The 25377-nt window shown below is 39.3% G+C and overlaps 2 protein-coding genes across 6 annotated transcripts in view; one reads left to right on the forward strand and one right to left on the reverse strand.

The window, feature by feature from the left end:
* PREPL (prolyl endopeptidase like) overlaps positions 1-19129 on the reverse strand; it is a 29187-nt gene extending 10058 nt beyond the window's left edge. Inside the window, 18 exon segments of the mRNA XM_053937376.1 lie at positions 516-635; positions 1464-1546; positions 2440-2566; positions 3482-3631; positions 3817-4033; positions 5452-5627; positions 6364-6567; positions 8001-8186; positions 8765-8981; positions 11258-11381; positions 13408-13611; positions 14601-14667; positions 15182-15382; positions 17974-18219; positions 18222-18253; positions 18256-18343; positions 18345-18389; positions 18391-19129. Of these exon segments, the coding sequence (XP_053793351.1) occupies positions 555-635; positions 1464-1546; positions 2440-2566; positions 3482-3631; positions 3817-4033; positions 5452-5627; positions 6364-6567; positions 8001-8186; positions 8765-8981; positions 11258-11381; positions 13408-13611; positions 14601-14667; positions 15182-15382; positions 17974-18219; positions 18222-18253; positions 18256-18343; positions 18345-18389; positions 18391-18435 (2493 nt within the window). The 5' untranslated portion in view covers positions 18436-19129 and the 3' untranslated portion in view covers positions 516-554.
* Positions 19048-25377, forward strand: part of CAMKMT (calmodulin-lysine N-methyltransferase) — a 214051-nt gene continuing 207721 nt past the window's right edge. For all 5 annotated transcript variants that reach the window (XR_008429775.1, XM_053937379.1, XM_053937381.1 and 2 more), the window contains exons 1-2: positions 19048-19325; positions 24795-24961. Coding sequence is in view for 4 of the 5 variants with exons in the window: in XM_053937379.1 (XP_053793354.1) it covers positions 19146-19325; positions 24795-24961 (347 nt within the window). In the remaining variant the exon portion in view is untranslated. The remainder of the gene's footprint in view (positions 19326-24794; positions 24962-25377) is intronic.

Below are 25377 nucleotides of genomic sequence, written 5' to 3' on the forward strand. Positions count from 1 at the left end.
GTTCTAAAGTGCTAAAACTCTCTTCTTGAGAGTGCTTTTCTTTGCAGTTTGGTCAATCCCACCACATGATCAGTACACCATGGCTGCTGTGCAGATAGAGAGGGCAGTGATCACCATCACCTACATATGGGAATTAGCTCTGGAAGTAGTGAGAATTGAATGTCAGATGCTCCGGAGGAGTTCTGCTGCGTTGTGTAAGATGTGGCTTTGCAAGAGATGCCTTGGCCAGGAAGGCTGCCTGTGCCAAGTGCCTGTGGCTCTCCTGTGAGGATCTACGTGCTCCAGCTCTGCTTGTGTAGCGCTGCTCTGCTGGCTCATGTGAACAGAGCTGCTGGACAAACTCATTTCTGCTGGCAGCTGCTTCTGCACAGCCTGGCAGGGCACAAATCCAGTTCTTGGTCTGTATTTTTGTAAGGCAATGCCACACACAGCTTTGTGTGCTTGTGCCCATAAAGCAGGGATCCGAGAGGAGAGATCCTCTGGAGAAGGTGTTTGCTTTCTATACAAATCCAAACCTGACCCAAAGTTTTTCACGTGGTCACCGTGTTTAGGAGTTACTTGCGGGATTTGCTGTGATGTTGGGGATGGCACACTTCCTCAAGTTCTCTGTTCAGAAAAGCAAGGTGTCTTGCAACCTAAAATAATGAAAATATTTTATTACAAAGTAAAGTTCTTTGCACTATAAACATTCAGGCTCTTGTGCAGCTATTCTAGTAAATCTTCCTTTCCTATATTAATGCTAAGAAATACCTTGTCATAAGACAGCATGGAGTTTTCCTAAAAGAATTCATCTTTGGAATAACTGCCACCACCACCTAATTAACATTTTCTAGGATTTGATAAAATTAAGAGTAATAAAATTTGTATCCAACTGTGACAGTCTGAGACATCAGTAAAAATATATTAGGTCTTGACAGTATTTTGCTTTTAACAAGCATGCTTGTATAAAGTGCAAAATCTTGAAAGCTAACTGTTAAGAGCTTTGATAGCACAGATCACGCATTTCAAAATGTAAAGATCCAACCCATCATGTATGTTTTACACAATGAGAAAGATAGGAGTAAATAGTATGACAGTTTTAAGCACTTAATACTCTACAGAGCAAGACTTTTCCTGCTGGAACGATGTTTTGCACAACTTGGAACCTTTCATTCAAAGCTCCTAGCACATTACAGTGGGAATTGAACACTATTTTAAGGCTATTTCAATAATCTGGCTCTGTCACTGTCTCTTTTATATCTGTACAAGTATATATGTGTATAAAAATAGATATAATTATATATAAATATTGCTGGGTTCTAAAATTGAAGATATCTATATGTAAAATCAGCAGTTGCTCTAGCAGTTTTTCTTTGTAGTTTAAACATGCCCAATGACTGCCCAACTACTGAGGCTTAAGTATTCCAAGAGGGGGGACACAGCCCTGCAACATGTTATGGAGCTGTGCAGTAAAGGGATCATACCTCATTCAGTGAGTGCTCCCAGGATGAATCACAATGACTGCCATTTGCCTGGACATCTAGGATGATATTAGGAATCCAATTTCCTGGAACAATGAAGCTGGTAATCACTTTACATTGAATGAACAAGGAAAAAATTATGTGGGTATGTGAATTATTTAAGGATAGCTAATTCTGCCTTCTTGTCCTGACAGAATTATTCCTTAAGTAAAAGAGAATTGTAGAGGGGTTTTCTGAATGAATTATTTGTATTTCTAATAATTGTATATTTGGGAAGTATTCATCTATTTAGTGCGTTTGTTCTCTCTGAGTCTTTTTGGAAAGACATGTTCTTTTCTTCCTGCACAAAAAGCACAACAGCAACCACAGCACCGGCTGCAATTTATCAACCACTGCAGTTGTGCAACTCAGAGACAGGGCATCATGAAATGTAGAAAAGGTTATTCAAGATCTCTTTTGGTAATGATGGTAAAAGCCTCTCCCCAGACTGGACGGTACAAGAAAATTGTCAGGCTTGAATGTACCTTTTGCTGGAAACTTGCGAAGTTAGGGTTAAGTTTCAGGTATAAAAGCACCTGTGCCTTGGCCTTGTCACTCTAGCTTGGATTAAGGACCTGCAGCTTTAGCAAACTGAGAAAAATAGGTCTTTATGTAACAGCAAGAATAAGATTTTTCTTCAAGGGTTGCTGAGAACTGCAGCTTAGCCCTGTCAGCAGCTGGAGTGACAGCGTGGGTTCACCCTACACTGTCCAACAACTGCCCTATGTGGAGGCCTAGGAAAGAGTGAGCCCCCTCACAGGCTCCAAGTCTTTATGTTTTTGCATCTCAGAGAGTGCTCGGAGTCTGCTGTGGAGCTGGTGATTTGGGATTGTGTTTGAATTCATTTAAGGAGGAGTCAATCTCTGTGGTCTTTAATTTACATGACTATTAAGATTTTGGTTTAGTTAACTCCATTTATCTGAGATATTCTTACCCTTACCTTTCTTACTTGTTCTGCTGGCATGATCTAGTGCAGCCTTCCTGAGTTTCTGAACATATTGTAAAATTCCTGGTAGTGTTACCCGTTCATCATTTTCATATGCCGTGATAAAAACTGATGGATAGCACTGAGATTAGAAACCAAAACCAGTTAAACATTTGACAACTGGTCTTTCTCACAGAGTAGCATGTTTTTCTCTTACTATACAATTTGTTAGGGTTTATTTAAGAACTCATCTATTACATAATTACTTAGTGTTTTCTAAGAGTTTTATCACTCTAACTGCAAAAAGTATTTTGGTCTGAAAAACGACTTCACACTTGGGCATAATCTACTTGCAAAAGGTCATAAAAACATTCTCTTCCCACTGGTAAAGGTTTGATATCTGTCTGTTTGCTGATGATTGCAAAAAAAGAAAAAAGGGAGTAATAATCATGGAATAGTTTACCTTAGAACAATAGTTGAAGTTTATTTTTCAATCTTTCTGCACACAAGTTGGTTTTTAAATAGTAAGAATTTTACTTAATGAAGCTGTGCAACACAGCTAACACATTGCCAAATAAAGAGAGATTTCCCTTGAGATGACAATGTCAAAGCTATAGGTCCTCTTCCCTTTCAGTGTTCGTTTGTTTTAATACTTCTAGAAAGGTATTAAATCAGTGGAAAATACCTCCACCTCCACTGGAAAATACCTCCAGTGGAAACCTCCTTCCTCCTGTGTCTGCAAAAAAGCCAGCAAAACACAGTAAAATGTCAAAACTCCCCCAGAAAATAGGGCATTTTGCATGTTGAGATTTGCTATACAATAATCTATTACTTCCTGAAAGTCCTAAAACAAAAACAAGTTTAGAAATTCATATCATTTAGGAGAAGGCATTGGGTTAATTTCAGTTGTCACTTGTGACTCCAACTATTGCTAAGATTATTACTGAAATAATTTATATTGGAGATTTTTTTTAAATTTCAGTGATCTACTTCTGGTTTTCTTATAAACCACTACAATTTATGCCTGAAGTATTCTGCACAGAAAGCATAGTTTTACCTGTGGCTTAATATTCTGGTATGGGCAATAGCTTTTGATATACTTCATACATTTTTCATCTTCTAATGGATTTCCCCATTCTTCTTGTTCCTCAATTGTCAGTGGGAGATGAGTTTTCATCATTGTATTTAGAACATCTATGAAAGGAGCCTTAGAAATCATTAAAAAAAAGTTGGCAAATAGGATAGAGGACCTTGAATATCTGAGTCAAGGTATTCTCAAACAAATGAGGAGAGTGAGCTTTGAATTGGAATGTTTCCAATTCTGAAAGTGGTACATTAACACAGATAATACAGTTTAATGTTATAATCTGTACAAGGTCTGCAGCAGCTCACCTGTAAAACCATGGCTCTGATCAGTGCTGGATCAGTGTTGCACAGGGCTCCTGCAAGAACTCCCCCAGCACTGGCAGCTGCCAGTGCTGTGTGTTTAGGCTGAGAAAATCCCAGTTGGTGCAGCAGCGTGATGCAAGCCCTGAGGTCATGGAGACCTTTGAGTTTATTCTGCTGACATCCATCTCTGTGCCAGCTAAGGCCCTGCTCTCCTCCACCCCTGAAATTTAATGCAATTCAAGTTGGAATCTCTTCAGAAAACATTACACAGTGTAGCTTCAGATAACAGAAGAACAGCAGCAGCCACAGAATGGCACATCATAGTTTGCTTTCCCAATTAACTCTTCTCTACTTTTGCCTTTACCCTTCTTTATGGCTAAAAGAGACAACATGAAGGCAAAATAAATCCATTCATGATGATTGGTGAAAACACTAACTGTAGAAGGGCACATGTGCTTGTGTCCTGGAATCCACAGGAAAAGCAACACGTTAGGAAATTACATTTTCATTGTAGGAAATACAGAATCAGATAATGTAATCTTTTTATACAGGAAACTATGCAAATACTGAAAACATTTCCAATGTTCCATTACTAACAGTATTACTTATTGAAAACAGTAGAATAGTATTTCTGAGCTCCACATCAGACTCTCAGGATTTGTCTTCCACTTAGCTTAAATTTTGAGACTGTTAGAAAGTTGGGTTAGGGTTCCCGCCCCCTCCCCCCCCCCCCCGCCAAATTTGTGAATTTCAAATACTACTTGAAATGTTAAGTTTTGTAGTACAGAATTATAAAAATAATTTATACTTCTTTCTATGCAACCACAATTTTGGTTTTAAGCCACCTGAAGCTTCCTCTTCTGGTTTCAAGTTTAAAATTGATTATTTGATTAGCCTGCCATCTTTGGATGAGAAATCCATCTTCATGTAGGACTGACCTGCATCTTAAGATTCTTAGTGGGGTGTGAGGAAGAACAGCACAATGCTTGCCACTGAGTACAGCAAACTGAATCTATTTGCTGAATTTGTTTTGGGACTGGTATTTCCAACAATTATTCATTCCTCCCCTTCCCTCTCCTCCCTAAAATGATTCTTTTGTTGTCTTCCTTAGCTACTGAGAAAAATTTGAAGTCTGTTGTACATTGCAGTTTTATAAAACTGGTAGATTTGTAGCTAAATGGGAGACAGATGATTTAGCCAATAAAAGAACAAGGGTTGCAGGTTAAATGTTTAGTTGTTGCTGTAGAATATAAATGGCTTTCAGAAGATACAGACTGAGCATTAGCACACAATGCTCTCAGAAGCAGAGGGAGATAACATGCCATGGCAACTTGAGCATCTAACCATATTTTTTCTTGAGCAAAAATCAGACAAGAAGTAACGAGACTTCAAAAGATTAAAAGTTACATACAGCCATCATGTAGATTTAAGAAACCTAACATGTGGTGTGCTCTTGTGGTTTTTTTCCCTGAGGAAAATTTAAAAACTACTTAAATAAAAAAAATCTAAGAAGAGAATGAATAATTAGATACAGGTACACACAAAAAAAAATGTTTTGGTGCATCTTCAGTTGTACATCAACAAATATCTGCATATCCTGCAAAATAAAATACTATTTCCATTTTATATTTGACTTACCTAACATGGCAATATGCTAATATCCAACCCTCTTCAATTAACATCAGCTTCTCTTCTTTAAAGCTCATGTTCAAATCTATGCCATAAGCTCCATATACATGAACTAGAAGTGGTCTCCTGTGTAGTTCTTTAGAATTCTTATTATGAAAAACTGTAATTGGCACCAAAGTTTCATCCTGGAAAAGAAGGAGTAGTTTTACAATAAGGGACATTGCAGAAATCTCAATGACACATGGCAATGAAAACTTCAATTATTTATTTTAAAATATGTTTTTTTGATTATAGTAATTTTTTTTCACTTAGAGTGTACAAAGCACTCTTGAAAAATAAAGCCTGAGACTGAACCTCTGCTGTGTGGGCTTACAGATGCAGAGTATAAATTCATTTAAGTGCAACACCTGAGGAGTTTTTAAACTACCAAAGCACCCAAGTCTTCCTTCCCCCTTTAACACCAAGAATATATGTTATTAACAATAGAGTTTACCACTTACCACAGTACAAACTCTTTATTAACATCTCCAAATTTTTAAACTCAGGCTGTTAAAACTTTCTTTTCTTGATCTGCACTGCGCAGCTGGTTGTGGGGTGTTCTTTTCAACAGCTGGCACCTTTTTCATTTATCATGTGGAGTACAATACCATTACATCAACTAGCAATTCTCAGTTATACTAAGCTTCTTGACTCATCGTGTGCTGTTATCTCCTGTGGCATACCCAGGTTAATGGAAAAAAAAATCACGACTCTTTCTTGTTCTTCTCTATAGCACTGAAGAAAACACCCACTGTTTAATAACTATAGCACCAACTGCTCTTTACATTTTTAATCTCTGTTCGCTGCCAAATGCACTTTCTTTAAATGGGTGGGGAGGAAGGAAAGAATAAAAGGAATGGGAAAAAGACTGAAAAATCTTACCTTGCTTTTAGCTAGTAAACGTGTAGTGTGACAATTCGTAATAATTGGTACCTCTTGCACAGCTTGTTCAATGAGATTATTTTCTTTAAATGAATATGCAAAACGCTTAGGGGGGTGTACTGGGGAGGAGAGCTGAAAATAGCAGGTGCTGGTGGTATGTTCAGGATGAGATTCCAATTCAAATTCACAGGCCCACGTAGGTAGCTGAGAAAACATGGTATTTCAAGTGAGACCCTTACACTGCTTCTGTAAATTTTGCTTAATATGTCTTTCAGAGTAAAAGACTTTAGATATTAACTAATTATCTTAGTTTGTATGTAGCACAATCTGTATTTCATTTAAATCCAGTAATAAAACAGTAAAGAAAAGAAAGACTGGTGAACTTTTCCCCTGAGGCCATTGGATAAAGTTGGACAATGAAATAAAAACAAAAAATAAATTCAAATTCAGTTTAAAATGGGTATTAGTGCAGACTTTTTAAAAGAAAACATTTGAAATTATTCTGCATTAGTTTTATTTTTTATATCCTATTTTTCCTTGCATTTCCAGTTCTACTTCAACACGTTATACAGCCAAGTCCATGTCAGCTATTATGCTTTTACTGTGAGTTAGCTCAGTAATGCTAAGCCACTGAAAACCCCTGCCTCTTAACTTTGTTCCTAGTGCCAGCCATTGTGAAGAACAAAACCTTTTCCTGGCACATTCACCCTCAGATACTTACTGTTATTATATTTAAGGTTTTTAACTCTGCTAAGAATGAAAGAAATCAAGATTCATTCTTTGAGAGCAGCAGGGACATAGCCAAACTCTCTGCCAGACCATTACTTACTTGGGTTAGGCTGCTAGAGGCTTCTGAAAAGGCAGCAGAAGTCCAAGTTCTCCTGAGTAACTGCAGGCCCTTTCTGAATGAACAAACTATGACCATTTTTAAAAATTGAAGATTTTGGAGACCATACAGTGTACTTTGTTGAAAACCTTTTTTCTGTAGCAGTTTTATAGAGTGCAGCATTGGCAGCTTGTTGCAATAAACTTGTAAGTTGTTCAGACTGTATTTTTCAGGAAAACAAATCAATTAAATATTTCACCTGAATGGTCTTCAGAAATTGGATTTGGCTTGTCACTTTGTTTTTAATCCACAAGTAGTTAACAACTAGAGAATGGAAACAAATCCTTTGTATCAATTGTACTGCAATATCAACTCTTCCCATTTATTAGGGGACAGTGTCCATACTTGTTTTCTGAACATTAATTATTTTTCCTGTGGTAGGGGCCTTGCTTACATCAATGAGTATAGGCAAGAAAAGTCTTGATAAACTAAGTAGAGCATTTAGGGAACTAAGTTCTGTTTTACATTAGAAATCAGCTGTATTGTGAAGAGCTTGACTGTAATCCCTTGAAGAAAGAACTGGCTCACAGGATAGCTGCTCTTTAACTTTCTAAATGCTGCAATAAGCCACTACATCAAATCCTGAAGAACAGCCACAGGTAACACAATTAGTAATAACAATGAAATTGCCAGTATTAATAGTTTCCAAACCGCTTTTACTTTTGGAATTTATCTTTGCTTTCATTATGCTATGCCAAAAAAAAAAGAAGCTGGAAAAATATTATGCTGCTTAAACCAAGCTAAAACGTACCTTTATTGACTGAACTGAGTATGAAACAAAAGAAATCACATTTAAGTAAAGATGACCAGCATTCTTCAGGAACATAATACAGTCATCACTGAACATCTCAAAGTCTACTAGCTTGGTTTTCTTTTCCAGTGCATAAACTAACTGCCAGTTCTCCTTACCACTGGAAGCTACTGGTGCCTTCATCAACTATAAAAAAAATGACAAAACAAAACAAACAACCTTGTATTACTAAAATGTAGTAAGAGGTACAGATGAGAGGTACGGACTTATAGGTGATCTCATACATTTTTCTTGCAAAAAATTACTTATTTGTATTTGGGGTGTTTGCCTGTCTAAAACTGGAGATTTTTAAACTCCCTTTACTTAGGCAAAATGGAAAAATAATGCAGTAACATTTGGAGAAGACCAAGTCTCAAAGATTACTCTACAGAAGACTGTAATACAGTAAGTGCTTTCAGTATGGCCAGAACAATTGTAGGTGGGTTTGATTACACAAACTGAGATCACCAATTTAAGGTTTGATATAGGGGAAGTGACTGTTGAAGCATAGTCATTTCTTGATGCTGTCAAAGGAGTTAAGATCAAACTGGTCTCCTACAGGTGAGACTCCATGCAGCACTATCAGTCTTTTTAATCCATGCAGCTCTCTCTCTTATTTCAGTAAGCTGTGATGAACAGAATTAAAAGCCAACTTTACTATTTCTATATGACCTGCAATAGGCATCTAAATTAATCCTATGAATGTAATTATCAGTAAAAATTGCCTTATATTCTGCAGGCTCTCCATATGTAGTAAGAATGTACAACTGGTCCTTTCTGTGCTCGATGTGGTAAATGACCCCCGTGGTTCGTGCTTGTACAAGAGCAGGTGACTCAAAGGGATGTCTGCAGTCAACCAGCCAAACTTCTGAGGTTGTCTTGCTGTTGCTGTTGATAGTGAGAAAATGCCTGTCTTTTGTGCAATAAAGGTCTACAAAGAATCTGTAGGGAATCATTAAAAAAAAAAGAAACAAAAAAAAAAGCTTAAATTTTATCAGTATTTTAAAATACATCCGTTGTTTCCGAATCATGGGCTTCCATCTGCAAGGTAAGAAACAACATTTCTCTGAGCAGACTGGAGAAATTTCAGGCTACTTGGCTCCCAGACCCACTTCTCCTGCATTTACCCTGGGATTAAAAACCCTTCAATCTTGTGTATGAAACCTGAAATCTGCAAGGAAAGCAATTTACTTGTTGCCCAACTAAATTCAGGTTTTTGCATCATTGAGCTAGACTGGAAGCTTGTTGATGCATATAGGCTTTAAAATTCAGGCAAAATGTAGAACTTTTTATTGAGCTTGTAACCCTATTAAAAAAAAAAGTAGCAATGGATAGTTAAAATAATAAATGACATCATATGGGAACAGCAATAACAAAAGTAAGAGCTATTAAAAATTAATTCATAAAATGTCTATGTGCTACTGACCTAATTGTCTGGAGCAAATATGACAGAAAGTACTATTTAAAAAGAAAAAAAGCACAGAGGCCTATATGAGGCAAGATGGACAGTGTTGGAGTGATAAAGCTGGAAACTAGGCACTGGTTTTGGAACTAAGAAACTAGGAACTACCTACTGGATTTAAATCCGTCTAAAATCTAGAAACAGAAAGCAGAATTATAACCAGTGGCTAGATGCATATAGTAGAGAGCTTCAGGCTGAAATTCAGATTCAAATTTCTATGAGTCATCCAAATTAACCAGAATGTCACATCATGGATCAGAACAGTCTCTTTGCCATTTTGAACCCTTAAGACTGGATGTCTCTAAAAGCAAAACTGTCCAACACAAAGATCCTGATTCCATCAAGAAAATGTAGGGTTGAGTACCATAATCTGCATCACACAGATCAGATACATGACTGCAATGATGATCTCTCTAAGATTCAGAGTATTTGACTGGTGAAGGAAAGGATGCTTTAGATAGTATTTTCAGTGCCTTTAATTATTTGCAGGTGGAGGATCTCAAAGTTTTTTTGGTACTACTGTTTTTTCTAATAGCACCCTCTTGACATCTTTAGGACAGGCACAGAGGGGGAGCTAAAGTCTGCAAGAAAAATCAGCCTCCTGCCTGTCTAATACCCATGATTTTGGGAAGAATAGGGAACTGCATTCAGCAGAGATTCCAAGAGTTCAGCTCTGCTGATCCTGCCTCTAAGAGGGTTGATGCATATTACACTTCTCCCCAAGGATTATGACCTTGATATTACAATTTTTTTTGTTTGTAGCTTTAAAAAAAAAAAAAGTCAAGAAATTTTCAGCTTCTAAAAAATATTTGATTGCAACTATAAGAGCTGGTGAGATGCAGAACGAACTGCTCAATGGCAATACAAAAGAATGTCTTGCCATCTCTGATGAAGGAATTCAGCTATGAGCTGCAATAGCACATGAACCTTTAGAGTAAGTTTCTAGTAGATCTACTGTAATGACTGTGACCTTCAGAATGATGCCAACAGTTTCCCTGTGGGGAAGTGCCAGGTCAGTGCAACTCGATTTTCCAAAATGATGCATCAAATGCAACTGGAAAAAGAGATCTTATTTATTCCATCTCCATTGCAAATTTTTTTGTTTGTTTTCTTTTTTCTTGTGAAAGTATAATTGGCATTTCTTTACTGAATATGTAACTTGAATTAAGAATAATCAGAAATACTTACGCATTGCTGTATAAATATGCCATGTGCTACTAGGCTGAAAAGCTAGTTCTGCGCTCAATTTAGCAAAGAGCCTTCTTGTCTTCCTAAACCACTGCTTAAAGAAAGGTTATTGAGAGGGTATTCAGTCAACAATAGTTCTGTCTCTTGGAATGTTGTAATGATTTTGCTCATCCATTACCCAGAGCAAGGATTACCCTGAACTTATGTTTTTTTTTTTAAAGATATATCAGACATCAATAGCAGAGAAAACAAAATGAAATCCACAGTCTGATTTACCCTGTATGAAACTGTCACACATTCATTAAAGGACACCCTGACCTGAGAGTGACCTTGACATTTATAAACTCAGCTGAACTCATGAGGTAAGAGAGGAAAGTTAAATCTCTGTTGATCACATATCAAAAGGAGAACAGAGCACATTCTCAGGCTGTATAAGACACTACTGACAGCAGAACACAAAAATGCATTTTACTATTTGAAATATGATATGGAACACTTTGTTTTCCAAACCAGTTATATTTTACATATAAAATACTCTAAAATATGTTTTATTTTAGGTATTTATTACCTTGCATCTTGTTCTGTATAAACTAACTTAGTATGTTTCTGGTCAGTGAAAGTGGTCATGAATACATTCTGGCATTTAAGGTTCTTCTGAGTTGTGTAATACAGAACATCATTTGCAGCCCACTCTGGAAAAAAAGACAAATGTGTATCAAATTCAGAGAGAAGATGATATTACTGATATTACTGAGAGAAGATGGGACTTCCATGGACACTGGACCCAGTGCTGAAAAAGGTGGGTTGCAGATGGTATGGAACTGAGGACAGCACTTCTGCATCCTGTGGGGATTGAGGTAAGAGCCAAAAGGTTTTTCCATGTTTTTTTCTGAATACCAGAGAACAAGACTCTGCATTGAAAAAAAAGAAAAAAAAAAAAAGCAGAGGTCAATGTTGCTGGGCCCAGTAATAGGAAGCTGTTGACCCTGTGTGGGTTCTGGAGGTAACAGGAAAATAGGAGACGTGGCTGTTTAAAACAGCAGAGAAAAAGAGATTTACACAGAGTCAGCAAGATAACAAAGACATCATAAGCTCTGCACTGCTGCATGTGACTGCACACAAGCCATTTAGAGAAAAGAGATGATGCATGTGCCCCATGGGTACTGCTGAGATAAAAATTCTCCAGTTTTCTATGCTTTTGTATGTGTTCACCAACATAGAAAGGTATAAATACAGGAACCTTGTTATTCTGAAATTATTCTGACTGATCCAGCCACATTCCTGCCATCTCTGCTGCTCCTACAGCCAACAGAATGATGTTTAACACATGTGCTTTTAAAAGCTGCTGTATGTGTCTTATGCATAAATATTGATTTTCAGTACAAACCCTCAGGAATTCATAACACCAAAATAACACATACACTTTGCTTTCTGAACAGCAATGTGGCTGCAAAGTGCACAAGTGGCTGAGGATTCACTATGAAGACAAGCCTTTAGAGGGCAAATCCAAGTTTTTCTATAGTCTAGCCTATAGAAAAATCAAGGTGTAAATTTTCAGGAACTTTTGTCTGTCTCCCTGCTATTTTATATCACTCAATACAAGCCCATAAACTTTGCAAGTAGTTTTAAGACCTAATTCTTTTGCTCATGATTGAGGCACCTCTGTGCTTTCTGACACTACTGCTGTACCTTACTCACACCTGACTTACCTTTACAGAATTTACCATTCTGATAGTCATTTTTGTACTCTTATTATCTGTCACACCTATTTAGGCAACAGGATGTTGGTCTCTTAAATGTACTGATTCTTCTGGATCAACCTAGATACATGTTCAAATCAAGTTTATTGTAAAATGTCATTGGCAAATTTGCATGTTTATTTTTCAACAGGTATTATAATTTTCAGTGGGGAAACAACACTAAATTTTTGCTACTTCTCATTTTTTCAACAAGGAAGTTGTACATAGAGTTGTTGTTTTTTTTTTTTTTTTCTTTTTGCTCTGCCCAGGCAAATTGCTTACTGCAGTAGATATACTTGATGACATCTAGCAATATAATCCAAAGTACAAGATGTGGAACAATGTATACATACTATTATATTTTTTTGCTATATTCTTTAACAGACTATAAAAAAATAATGTTTTCCCATTCACTTCCATTTACCTCTGCTTCTTTTAACAGCAATGTAAAGCTCTGTAATCTGTTCTGAAATCTGAAAGAATTGATTCAAGGCCAGGCTGACTTCACTGGGCTCTGAAGTGTGACCCACATCCTGGATTCCAGTTGAAATTCCAGCCAATACTCACTAGTAGGTAGTACTTCCACACTTTTCAAGCAAAGCGGTCTACAGCTATGATTGACTTCAGTTGTAGCAGCAAGTGTTTACCAACTAGAACATCCCTCAAAAACATCTTTATATGACAAACAGTCACATTACTATATTTTGAACATAGCATGTTGGATTCAATGGAAAAAATTATGACTGTTGTAATGTGCATAAATGCTTATACAATGAAGGAAAACTTGTATCCAGGAAGCAGTCACTTTCATCCATATCTGATAGCCTGTAATCATGCAGCATTAAAGAAACCATAAGAAAGAATTCAACATCTATAAGGATTAAATGTTACCTTCATTTAAAAAAAAATGTCTTTAAACTAAAAAAAAATGTTGTGTTGAAAGCTTGTGTGATCCACAGGATATTTATAAACAACTTACCAAAGCTAAATACACTTGGAATTACTTTTTCCACAAAAGGAAGATGACCAAGTTTCATAATAATGCAGATTGCCTCTTCAGAATTTTCACTTTTTAAGCTGATGGCCATGTATCTCTGATCTGGTGAAATTCTGATCCGTTGAATAAAGGCATCAGAAAAGCCAAGATCTTCAACACTGAATAAAATCTTAGCATTTCCTTCACCTATTACATAGGAAAAAGAGATAGCAAAAATCCTGTAATTAAGACACTGTCAAAATGAATGGTCATTCTTAATGTCCGTATTTAACAATCTGTCTCCAATATTCACAAACATTCTAGTAGAATTTATCAACAACAAATACCTGTCTTGCAAGATATTTGCAAATGTACTTTGTAAAAATGAACAAAAAATTGCAGTTCCAAGGAAAAAAGTCCTGTAGTTATTGCTAAAAAATATTTCAAAAGTGTAGATCTTGGCTTCTACTAAACATATTGAATTTTAAAGCTCAGATAGCTAAGGTGCAGTTGTTTGTAATAAATAAAATCAGAAATTCTTTCACCCTCCCTCAAATAAAAAAGCATGGATGTTCTTTTCCTTTCTTCAAAACTTTAACTTAGGGCTCTGCAAAGAAGTGTCTTCTCTCTTTCCTCTCCAGCAACTTGTCCTAGTATCAATATATACTACTCTCTAACTCTCTTTACCTCACCTTTTCAGATTCAGGATTCTAGAATTATTACTCTAGTACAGAATTGTATAAAGTATTTTTAGTTAAAAAACAGACAAGTTAACCTTGGGTTGGTATTTAACCCAAGGAATTAATCATCAGGGGAAACAAAGGAGAGAAGCTGGAGGAATATGAACTGGGGCAAGGCATGAAATTGGATATCAGGGATGATAATCCTGGATTTGGTCACACTCTGCTCAGGCAAAGGGAATTGGCATCGTGAGGTTATGTGATCAACTCCTGTGATGAACTCACAGAGGGATGGGAAGGGAAAAACCAGACTGGGGGAGAAGGCTACAAGATGGAATAGAAGGAAAGGGATCTTGTAGGGCCCCCACCAAGGAGCTGAGATCAAAATCTCTTTAATACCATGAGAAAAGCAAACCTATGATTTAATACCATGAGAAAAGCAAGAAAAGAACACTTAAGTGATACAGGTATACCTTTTTAAAGAATCCTACCATATGAGGAAGGGAAATCCCTTACCATCATCTGCCTTTGCAAGAAATATGCTGCCATTCTCTTCAAAGTACACATTCTCTCCAAACCTCATCTGTTCAATACAAACAAAAATATATCAAGCATACTGTATACAGCATACTGTTTCATTTGAATCCCTGTATACAGTCATTTTTCTGTACAGCAGAAGTGTAACAAATTGTAACAAATGGCAGAACATATATTTCATACTGAAGAAGGAACTGCACACATCAGAAAAGTTTTTTCAGTTAGGGTACTTAAGCTACCTCTACCTGCTCTAAATTTCACAGAAGGCTCAGATCACCTGCAACTGCTCTTGCAACTTACAATGTTTTGTAATCTTTATCCAAAAGTCAGATGATTATTTTATCTTTACTTGCTTTTGCCTATGGAGAAATTAAGGTAAATTCACTGTCATAACACGTATAAGCTGTTCTAAACACAAACTGTTACTATGCAAAATTATTAAAATATTCAACATTTCTACTGTAAAAAAATGAGTAAACCAGCATTTTATAGCAGGAACACCTTCACTGCCCTTTATTTGTAGTCAGTGATGGGAAATGTTTGTATTGTTTGCCACTTACCCTTGGGCTTCTTGAATTGAGTGTATACATGTTGTGCAATTCTTCCAGTTTTTCTTTGATTCTTTTTGTCATAGCTTTGTATGTTGGTGAAATGTTATTCCAGTTTTTTTGCTCTGATTTCAGAAGGTTCTTGTGCAAAAGGTCTGAAGTTACTATGGATGTATTTTGCTTCCTTTTGGAAGGGACTTTTGTTCCTTTCTGCTAATTAAGGAAAGACAACAATGGCTACAAGCCAGCACACTGCACATCAATCTGAACACATTGAGGCGATATCCCCTGAGCCACAGGCCCAAAACCACCTTTCTGTTATTACAAAAGTACATGCGAACAAAAACTGTGGTTGGTATCTCTTTTATTTTAACTCTTCCTGATCTTTTGGGAGGCACTGTCAAATGTGCTTTACTTGATAAATTGAGGTCTTCTCTTCAAAATTTAGGGTACTATTAATATATGCTCTTAATTGATTATAAGTAATTATGTTCTTGTTCTAGAACTAGGTTTTACTTTTTCTGGAATTCTATTACTTTTCCTTCTTCACAGCTTTCTTTCATAATGTCCTGACTTTAGACTGTAATCTCTCATTTCCTTTCCTAGACAACAGTGCTCACACCTCTGTCCCTGTACCTCGGAGTCCTAGCAGCTCATTCAGGTTTTTGCTCCACCTCCTCAGAAGTGTTAATATATATGTTCATAAGGTGCAGAATGAAGTGAACTGATATGGGTTCTGCAACAATTTTATCAGGAATAAGTTTAAGGATCTGGTTTTCCATGAAATGTGAGGCTACTGCTACCTCACTGCCTACAAAGCTGTCTTCTATTGTAAAAAATGTTAAAAGTGTGTTAAAAACTGCTATAACAAAATCCTACTTCCTCTTGCATGCTGTGAAATCCCACTTGACCAAGGAGTAAGCTTCACAACTTATATTACACTACATAATACTGCACAGATCACACAAAGTAGAATTTTATAACATTCAGTGTATGATTTGAATGTGTCTAAGCTTAAAAAGAAGCCTGTGCTTCATATCCTGTCCTCACTTTCCATTAAGGGATGTTGGTTTGTTCCTAGTTTGTCTTCAGAAACACATGAGAAGCAAAATGTGAATGCTTCAAGTAGACTCTGAAGGGAAACCGTCTGTTCCAGTTACCAACTCCCTAGGAACATAAAGCACATCATTGCTGAGAGCTGAGAGTGTCTGTCACTGGTTCAGACCAATCCTTCCTGTCACCTGGCACAAGGCAAAGAAATTGTGAAGGCTCTTAGAGAAGCTCTAAAGCAAATAAGTGATTGGTCAGGAGAAACAAACTGCTGGATACCAAAGGTGTACCACCTCACCCCAGCCACTGGAAAAACTGTTGTAAGACAACACCATGCCCCAAACATGGTGCAACCAGATAAAACCTCACAGTGGCCATAAATGGATACTTAGGAAAGCATAAGAATGGGACAAGACAGATGATTTTTCCCAGCCTTAAACAATTTTAGCTCAGGAATTTCCTAAGCAGAACATGGTTTCTGGATATTTAAAAAGTCTCTCTCATATATGTCATTTCTATATCTCATATATGTCTCCCCTTATACCTATGTAAAATTTTAGCATCCACAACTTATTTTGACATGTTCCATGCTTTATGAATCTTTTGATGATTGCCCTCCTTTTGTTTTCAGCAATTCCCATTGTATTCATTTGGAAATATTATATACAACTGGTGGTCATAGTGTAGGGATGCATTAAGAGGTACAGTACACCTCCCTGCCTGGGGAAAATCCAGCAATCTTGAAAGATTTTCAGGATAGCAGAGGATCCCCATGACAACTGGTGTGCAAACATTTGCTCCAAAGCAAACGGGCACAGCCTCCTTTCAGGTGAAAACCATGTTTGCATCCTGGGACTAGTGTCACAGAGCAGCATTTGTAACAATTGTTAGTGAAGTTCCACTGAGTAAACTGAACACACATTCTCGTCCCTCCAGACCTCCTATGTTCTCCTTGAAACATTTGCTTACATTTGAGACACAGCCTTAGGAACTCTTCAGAGTGACAAATAAAAGAGTTACAAGATAACCTCTGAAGAAACAATTTTAGGACAACCAGGCACACATCTGAAAACATGTTTAAGGATCGAATAAACCAAAACAGACATCTTTTAAAATAATAATTTTGTATATAAATAAGTTTCTAGGCTGTCATACTGCAGTAAACTTTTATAATACCTCTAGCAAAATCTGTATTAGAGACACTGAGACAGAAGACCTAAGATTATTTCAGACTGCTTTCTGACTCTGTTCATGATATACTGCCATCCAGTTGCACAATATTTATTTACAGAAATCAATGCACATTCCTTTTAAAATATAGTTTAGAACACGTGAGCATCATATCATATTTTAATGTGATGGAAACCATGACTTACTGGTCAACACAGAAAAGTCAAGTGTTTTTTGAGCCAGCTCACAGTCTGGTATCATCAGTTTGGACACTTTGCCTCTACACTAGCTGATCTCTCCCTGTAGCTTTCTCCTGACACTTTACCTAAGTCTGGAAGATACCAATTTTTTTCAAAATTACAATAGTGGGAAAATCAACCCAAATGCATCTTTATGTCAAAACAGCATAGGAAAGCTGAACAATGGTACAAGTCCTTGAACTTAACTGATATCTTGGACTTTATTCCTCTGCTTCAAATTCTCTGGGAAAAATACGTTTCTTCAACATGTGAAAAGTATGACTGGATCCCTTAAGACATGTGCCAAGGTGGTTGTTGGTATTAAGTCTATATTTAATAGCATACCTTGCAGGAAAAGAATCTGCATGGCAGGATGCTTCCAGGTGGTGCAGTCCTATGGCTGCATGTACTTTTTGAACAGCCCAGGATGTGGCACTTTTTTGGTCCAATTTTACTGTAAGGACACACTGTTTGAGGAGGGTTATGTTTTGAGTAGTACTTGGCACGGAAGCTCAGCCCTTGGAGAAGATTCCGCAGTCCAGCGCAGCACATCCTAACCTTCATTTTGTGACAGCCAGCCTGGAGTTTCTGAAAATCCCAAACTGCCGATCATTTACATTGTATTGTGAAATATACATAACGTAAACTGCAGGCGTAAATACACATACACACAGAGGAAACAGACATAGCATAAACGTCCTCTTTCAAAGAAAAGTAACTGATTCACTGGGTAAATCAAATGAGAAGAAAATAAGTAAAACTTAGTCTGTTTGTTAACAAGTGGCACCCACATTTTAACCTGAACATTCCGGGCGGCCCAAAGTTCAACTCCAGTGAAACTTTGAGGAGAAGGGGAGCTGCAACAGCGCACGTCCAAACGCTGAAGGACAGAATACTGGGAAAGTCTGGAGAAGTCGTCCCCCCCTCAGTTCCCCAGCATCTAACACCAAACCCGCGCTCTCTCCCGAGGCTCCCCGGGCAGCGGGAGCTGAACCCCGTTCGCAGGAGCACTGCAGGGGACGGGCCCACGTGTCCGCCTGGACCCGGCGCGGCCCCGCTCCCCGCCGGCGCTGTCTGTCCGCCCGCGGCCCGCGCAAGGACTCGCCGTGGCGCTGCCGCCGCTCCTCCCGCTCCCGCTGGGCCGGGGCTGTCCGGGATCAGATGCCGGGCGGGCGGCAGCGCTCCGGGGGCGCTGCCCGTAACTAAGATGGCGGCAGGGCGCTTCAGCAGCCGCGGCGCCCGAGCGCCGCTGATGTCAGCGCCGGGACGCGGAACCACGGCGGGGCGGGCACGCTCCCTGGCGCGGCTTTCCCGGGTGGCCGCCGTGCCACACCCAGTCCCGTCCCCAAGCGCGGTGGCTACAGGCGACGTGTCTTGAGGCGCACCCACGCCGTGCCGGGCCTGAAGAGCACCGCGCTTCCTCGGCCGGCGAGAGTCGCTCGGCGCTGCCCTTAACAAAGATGGCCGCGCCCCTCCTCCCGCTCCATTCCTAGCCCGGCCGGTCCCGCAGCCGCTGTATGCTCAGCGCCGCGTCCCCGCCGCCCAAGACAGCGCTCCCTCCCTCCCGCTGCGCCAGCTCCCGGCGCTCCCGCCACCGCATGGCCGAGGCTGCCGGCTCCCCGCGCCGCCCCGCCGCGGACAGGTGCGGGGCGAGCGGTGCGGCAGCGGCCCGAGCCCGGTGGCGGCTGCTCGGACAGGTAGGGGGAGCCCGTGGGCGGGAGGGGCCGGCATGGCGGGGCGGCGGCGGCGCAGCCGAGGGCAGCGCGGGGTCTCTGCCTGTTCCCTCGGGCCGGGCTGTGCCCCGGCGGCGGCGCGGGGCGTCCCGCGCTGGCCGCGCCCCTTACGGGAGGATTGCGAGCAATACTGTGGGGGGTCATGTAAAGGGGCTTGCAGCAGTCTCCCTGGCAAATATGATAATAATAAAAATATACACATATATATGCACCCAACCCTCTCTAAAGAGAGGGGAAGCCGAGGGGCAGGCTCTGATCCCTTTAGTCTCGTGATCGGTGACAGGACTTAAGGGAATGGCCTGAAGTTGTGCAGAGGAGGTTTAGGTTGGATGTTAGAAAAAGATCTTTCACCCAGAGAGTGGCTGGGCACTGGAACAGGCTTCCCGGGGAAGTGGTGTCAGGCAAGCCCGATAGAGTCGAAGTGTTTGGGCAATGCTCTCAGGCACACGGTGTCACTCTTGCAGTGTCCTGTGCAGGGCCAGGAGTTGGACTCGATGGTCCTGATGAGTCCCTTCCAACTCAGCTTGTTCTGTGATTTTATGATTCTAACCTGTGCCTTCAGTAGATCCCCAAAACTGTCCATGGTCTATGTTTAGGAAGGAGGACCAGCATCCCAGTGGCACCCCCACCGCCTGAGGGCACCTTGGTATTTTCAGGCCGTAGTTTGACACCTTCCATCCATGCTGCCGCTGGGGCTGGTTTTCGTGGCTGCCACCTCATTCCTGCTCTTTGCTCCTTGCCCCCCAAGACTGCCTTTGGTGGGGAGCTGGGGCGAGACCCTGCTCACCTGGCAGTGAAAACTGCATTTTGCTGAGGGGCTGTGCATGGAGGAAGGTGAGGAAGAGGAAGGAGCAAGTAGTGACACCTGTGCTGCGGTAAACAGCAGCTCCTCAGCTGCAGCCTTCTACACTGTTACAGACCCTTTCAGAGCAGTGTGAGGTTGGAGAGGATTCCTCTGCAGATGAGTGTAGGCATAAAGGCTTAAAAATTCTAGTCTGTTTCATTGGCTGTTATTGTTATGGGATGTGAAATTTACAGCCCTGACTTGAGTGTTTGGTTCTGTGCAGATGGACGTCAGGAGCTGCCTATGGACAGCTGTCCCTGGCAGGGTGGAGAGGTGGCACTGAGTCAGTGGGGGCAGCCGGGTTGGAAGGGGCACCTGGCTGCAGGGTCACAGTGGGAGGCCTGGGGACATCAATATTGCACTTTGTGTGTGCTTTTGGTTTCGAAATTTGCAGGTCCTGTTCAAAAGGACCAACTTCTGTTTTGTTATACTCCAAAGCAGGAAATGTCAAAGTTACTGCTAGGAATATCAGGTTTGTCTTTGTAGATTTCTGTTCTAGCAGCCCATGTAAGCTGCACTCTGTGGCTGTACTAGCTGTTATTTCTTCTCAACATATCCTGCCTTTGGCATATTCCTGTCTCTTAAAATCATAAGGAGCTTTTCATATCAATAGAGTGGGGTTGTGGAAGAGTGCATGTAGGTATTTGGGGAGAAGGCTTCTCTTTTTTTCTCAAACTACATGTGTCTGTGACCTTTTCCTCTGCAGATTCCCTTGGTTATTCCATGTTCTTTAGCTTTTCTGTTGATTTTTATATGGTACAATGAGCAAGGATCAATTTAATCTTAGTGGTACATCTGAAGTAAAAATCAGTTCTGTGCTCTTTGCTACAGTGGTGCTCAGATCTATCTATGGATTGGAAGACGGTATCAACCTCCCTTTAAATCCATTTTTAAAGAAGCACTGTCAAAGTGTTTATTACAGTGCTTTTAAAAGCACTTTTCATACTGTTTATAATAACGCCTTACGTGAAATCAGTTCTGTGGTGTGTTTATATCTTGAATTTGCTTTCATTCAATGCACACACAAATTGATTTACTGTGGTAAGGATGCTTGAGTACATGCTCACTGATTTAATTAAGAAAAAAAAGCCCTTTTATGAGGTATCCTATGAAGCTAGCATAAAGAACCAGGGGTTTGCATAATTACCTGTGTGCTCTTTATCAATGAAATGTTTTATGTATGTACTGAGTTTGAAGTTTTTGGCAATATTTTTAAACTTAATCTGTCAGAATCAAGAAGAGTATTTTTTGCATTTTAAAGAATGCTGAGGGAAGTTACCCATTTACTGTGCATTTGTAAATGACTGGATAAGTTCTCTAAGGCTATGTTTTGAGCTCTGCCAGTCTCTGTGGCTGAAGGTTTTATCCAGTCAGTAGTTTCCAGCAGAGAAGTTAGAGCAATAGGCATGCTTTAGGTTCCTCCCTATATGTACATTTATTCCCTATAGAAAGTGTCATGAAATCTGTAAGCTTTTTTTGTTTATCCTGCCTTCTTGCTCTTTATCCTTCCTATCTTGCTCGTCTCACACAAATCTCAGAATCACAGATGATGCTGAGCAGGAAAGGACACACAAGGATCATCAAGTTCAGTTCCTGGCCCTGCACAGGGCCATCCCCAAGAGTTGTACCACATGCCTGAGAGTATCTGCTTAGTACCTGCTAATGTACTTCAACTTCCAGGATTGAAAAATAAAAGCTAAAGTGAGGACAGGTCAATGACACTTTTTTTCCCTGAACAGAAGCACTTCTAAAACAAATTTTCATCTCTTTCTGCTCTTCTCTCTGTGAAGGGTGCCTGTTCTTCAGATCTTTTTTCCATGTTTTTTGTTAGTCTTGAGTTTGTAAATTATTTATGGTTGGATAAAACAATTTGGTAAATATATTATTTGTAAAAATAAATACTATAGTAAAATAAGTGCTATAGTAAAATACTATAGTAAAAATAAATACTATACTACATTTAGAGTGCAGTTACAGGTTATGTTGTAGTTGATTGTGTAGAAACTTTCTTGCACGTACAAAATACCATGTTGCAGTCACTGCCACAGAACTGGCAGAGGTTTGTAGACCATAAGCTGTTACTGAATTTGGCTCTTAGTGCAACTAGGCCTAACACAAGGATATACAAGTACAGGGAATTTCAAGTGACTGCCTTTCTCCATGTTGTTTGCAGGAGATTCTCTTTTGGTGAGGTTTTTTTTAAGAGATATCAACCAGTTTTGGGTATAAAACTGGTTAGGAAGTCCTAAACATGGTCGTAATACTCTGACTAAATACCAAGGGTGTTGCAATTGAGATCTGTGGTAATATTTTACCAGGATCTTTGTAGAACAGTGACTGTTTGCTGATGAGTTGAGTTTGTCACCGTTTTGTGTTTATCAGTGGGTTATTCTAGAGCAGTAATTTATCTTTGTACCCTGTTTAACACAACTCTGGTCGTTTTAAGAACAGACTTGAGAAAACCCCCCTCTTGATCCATATGTAAAGAATACAGAATTAGATATAAATAATATAACATATTCTCCACTTATGATATTTTCTCAGTTATACGTAGGGTTTTGACCTGCTGTTGTAATTTTCAGATATTAGACCACTTGATTTTTGTTTGAGGCTGTGGGAGAAATGTTCTTTAGAGTATTCAAATGCTCATGAGATTTTCTGCTAACCCAGAGTGTTTGTGCTAACCAGCACACACAGTTTTACAGAGTGGCTATAAGATGTCTCTGTACAACAGAAACTGAAAATAGAAAAGTGTTGTTGCCGTTGTATTTTTTTTTCTTGTCAGTAATGACTTGCTATTGCTTTAAAGAAGTCCCCAAACAACACACTTTTTTGAAAATTAGGTCTTGCTGTTTTTCTTTAGTTGTCAAGATAGTCCATTTTGTTTTCAGAAACACAGCTATTACATGAAGGTCTTAATTTTGCTGGTCTTTTAATTTTGTTCTCCTGCTTTGATATTTTTGCGTTTTCCTTCACGTGTGTATATTTCTCACATGTTACAGAAGTAGTGTGGACAGCACCCAGACATTTTTAATACTTCATGGAAAACACCTGTGCCTTTCATATGATGAGACCTGCCAATGAAAATAGCTCCAAAAGCAGTAAGCCTGATGCCTCAGACCTGCTGTTAGGAACCAAAAGTGTAGCAAATACAATTGTTCTGCTCACATATCCCGTGAGTACTTCCAAATATCCCATAAAATAATGGGTCATGGCCCCCAACTGTAAGGCTTCTAAATGTGAGTGCATTTTCAGTTAAAGCATGTCAACACAGGTTGGGTACAGCAAAATAATCACTGACCCATTATTTTTTTTTTTTGTACACATCCGATATGCAAAGCTTCTATTTCGAGTTTCGTAATTCTTGAGAGCTGTTTCTCATTTGATTTATCTCTAGTTGGCAAAAACTTGTAAATTTCAGTGCTGTCCTACTCAATGGAGCTCTTCCTTGTACCCCTATCAATTTATAGTGATGAGTTTATTTTCTGCTCAGGTTTTTTTTTTTTTTAATCCATCACTGAGGACTGCATATGCACCTTAATTTTAAAAACGTAATGGCAATTTTTTATGTATTCTCTCCAATGTTAGGAGAAAGAAGTTAAATCTAGGACACCTAGATTTAACTTCCACATCACTGCCCTAAGGAATAAATCTTTTTGTCTGGCAGGGAAATGCTGGCTGTCTCTGAGCAATAGCACAGCTCAAACCAGCTGAGTGCTGAGTTCTTCTGCACAGAGGGGTTGATACCTCACTCCCTGAAGATGGTTGAGTGCAGCAGACTGGGCAGGACAGAGAGCCCACATTTTCACTTTCCTGAACAAGTGTTTTAATAATTTAAGAAATGCAAATGACATTCTGTCTCTGTCACTGCCTTGAATTCTTCAATCTCTTAGCACTGAACTTGGTGCTCTCAGAGTGTTTTGGGGCTCACCTGAAGTCTGGCTCTGTGTCAGTCCCCTTACAGGGGATTGGTAGGGGAATATAGAGTTGTGGTGTCTGAAAGTCTGGGGCCTGGGATAGGGAGCAATTTTCTCAACTTGGGCAACTTTGGCAGCATCTCTGCAAGTTTGCAGCAGACTTCTAGGCTAGGAAGGAATCTGTCAGGGGAGCACACAGCACTCTGGCACCTGAAGATCATGTTTTGGGTTTTTTATTTTAATTCTACAAAAGATACCTTTGTTGTTGTTGTTGTTGACCTTTTTCCCCCTCTATAGGGACAGTGACTGGCACAGAAATTGCTGGGGGGGGGGGCACTGCTTGGGCTGTGAAACTTAGTAAAATGAGAGGATGGGGAGAACGCAGTTTGCCCCTCTTATTTTTGCATGGGTTTGCTGGAGCATGAGTTAAAAAAGCAACTCTGTGTACTTCTGAACACAGTGCATGTGCTTTAGTTATTGAGACATAATTCATAACTCATTTTCTTGACCCCTACCATCAATACCACTGTATTTTGTTCACGCTTGACCTTGTTATTCATAACTACTAGCTGATAGTAATATCCATTATGGTTTGCCTCTTCACTCAAAAAGGCATGGGTTTATTCTTTTCTTGTTTTATTGTTAATGTTTAATTTTTTCTTAATTTCAAAGGTTCTGAGGAAAAAGCACTTGAAAGATGTGCATCTCCAACCAGTATCTGTCAGAAGGTTTGCATCATTCAATCTCTTTTCAATAGAAGACCACAATACAGAAGAGGAAACTGGGACCTGGGTTCAGTATAGAAGCATCTTTTATCCCAAGTACAGTGTCTCCTTAAGGTAACCACAATTTAAGTTTTAAGTACTTTCTAAGATCTTGAATGGGCCTCAAATATAAAACTCATTAGTCATTCTTCCAATGTTTTGTATAACTAGGGCATAGTTTACAAATAAACTGGTAAATGTTATTTTTAGTTGTTTGTTACAGTAAGCAGCTTGTCTGACTTCTTTCTGGTACATTTCACTGAAGTGGCAGAACTTGATGAAAATACTGATGCTTGTAGCTAAAGCAGAATGCAAATATGAGCATGTATTTTATATTTTGATAGCTTTCTGTTTTGACATTCTTCAGCTATAGATGGGATAAAAAAACCTGAACCCAGTTGTTTGTGGTCTTAACATTTTTTATGACTTGATGTTATTAATAATGTTCTAAAAGGTTTTTGGTAATTATCTATATTTCATTCAATTTTCTT

Source organism: Vidua chalybeata, chromosome 3 (genome assembly GCF_026979565.1).
Source record: "Vidua chalybeata isolate OUT-0048 chromosome 3, bVidCha1 merged haplotype, whole genome shotgun sequence".
NCBI classification, from domain to species: Eukaryota; Metazoa; Chordata; class Aves; order Passeriformes; family Viduidae; genus Vidua; species Vidua chalybeata.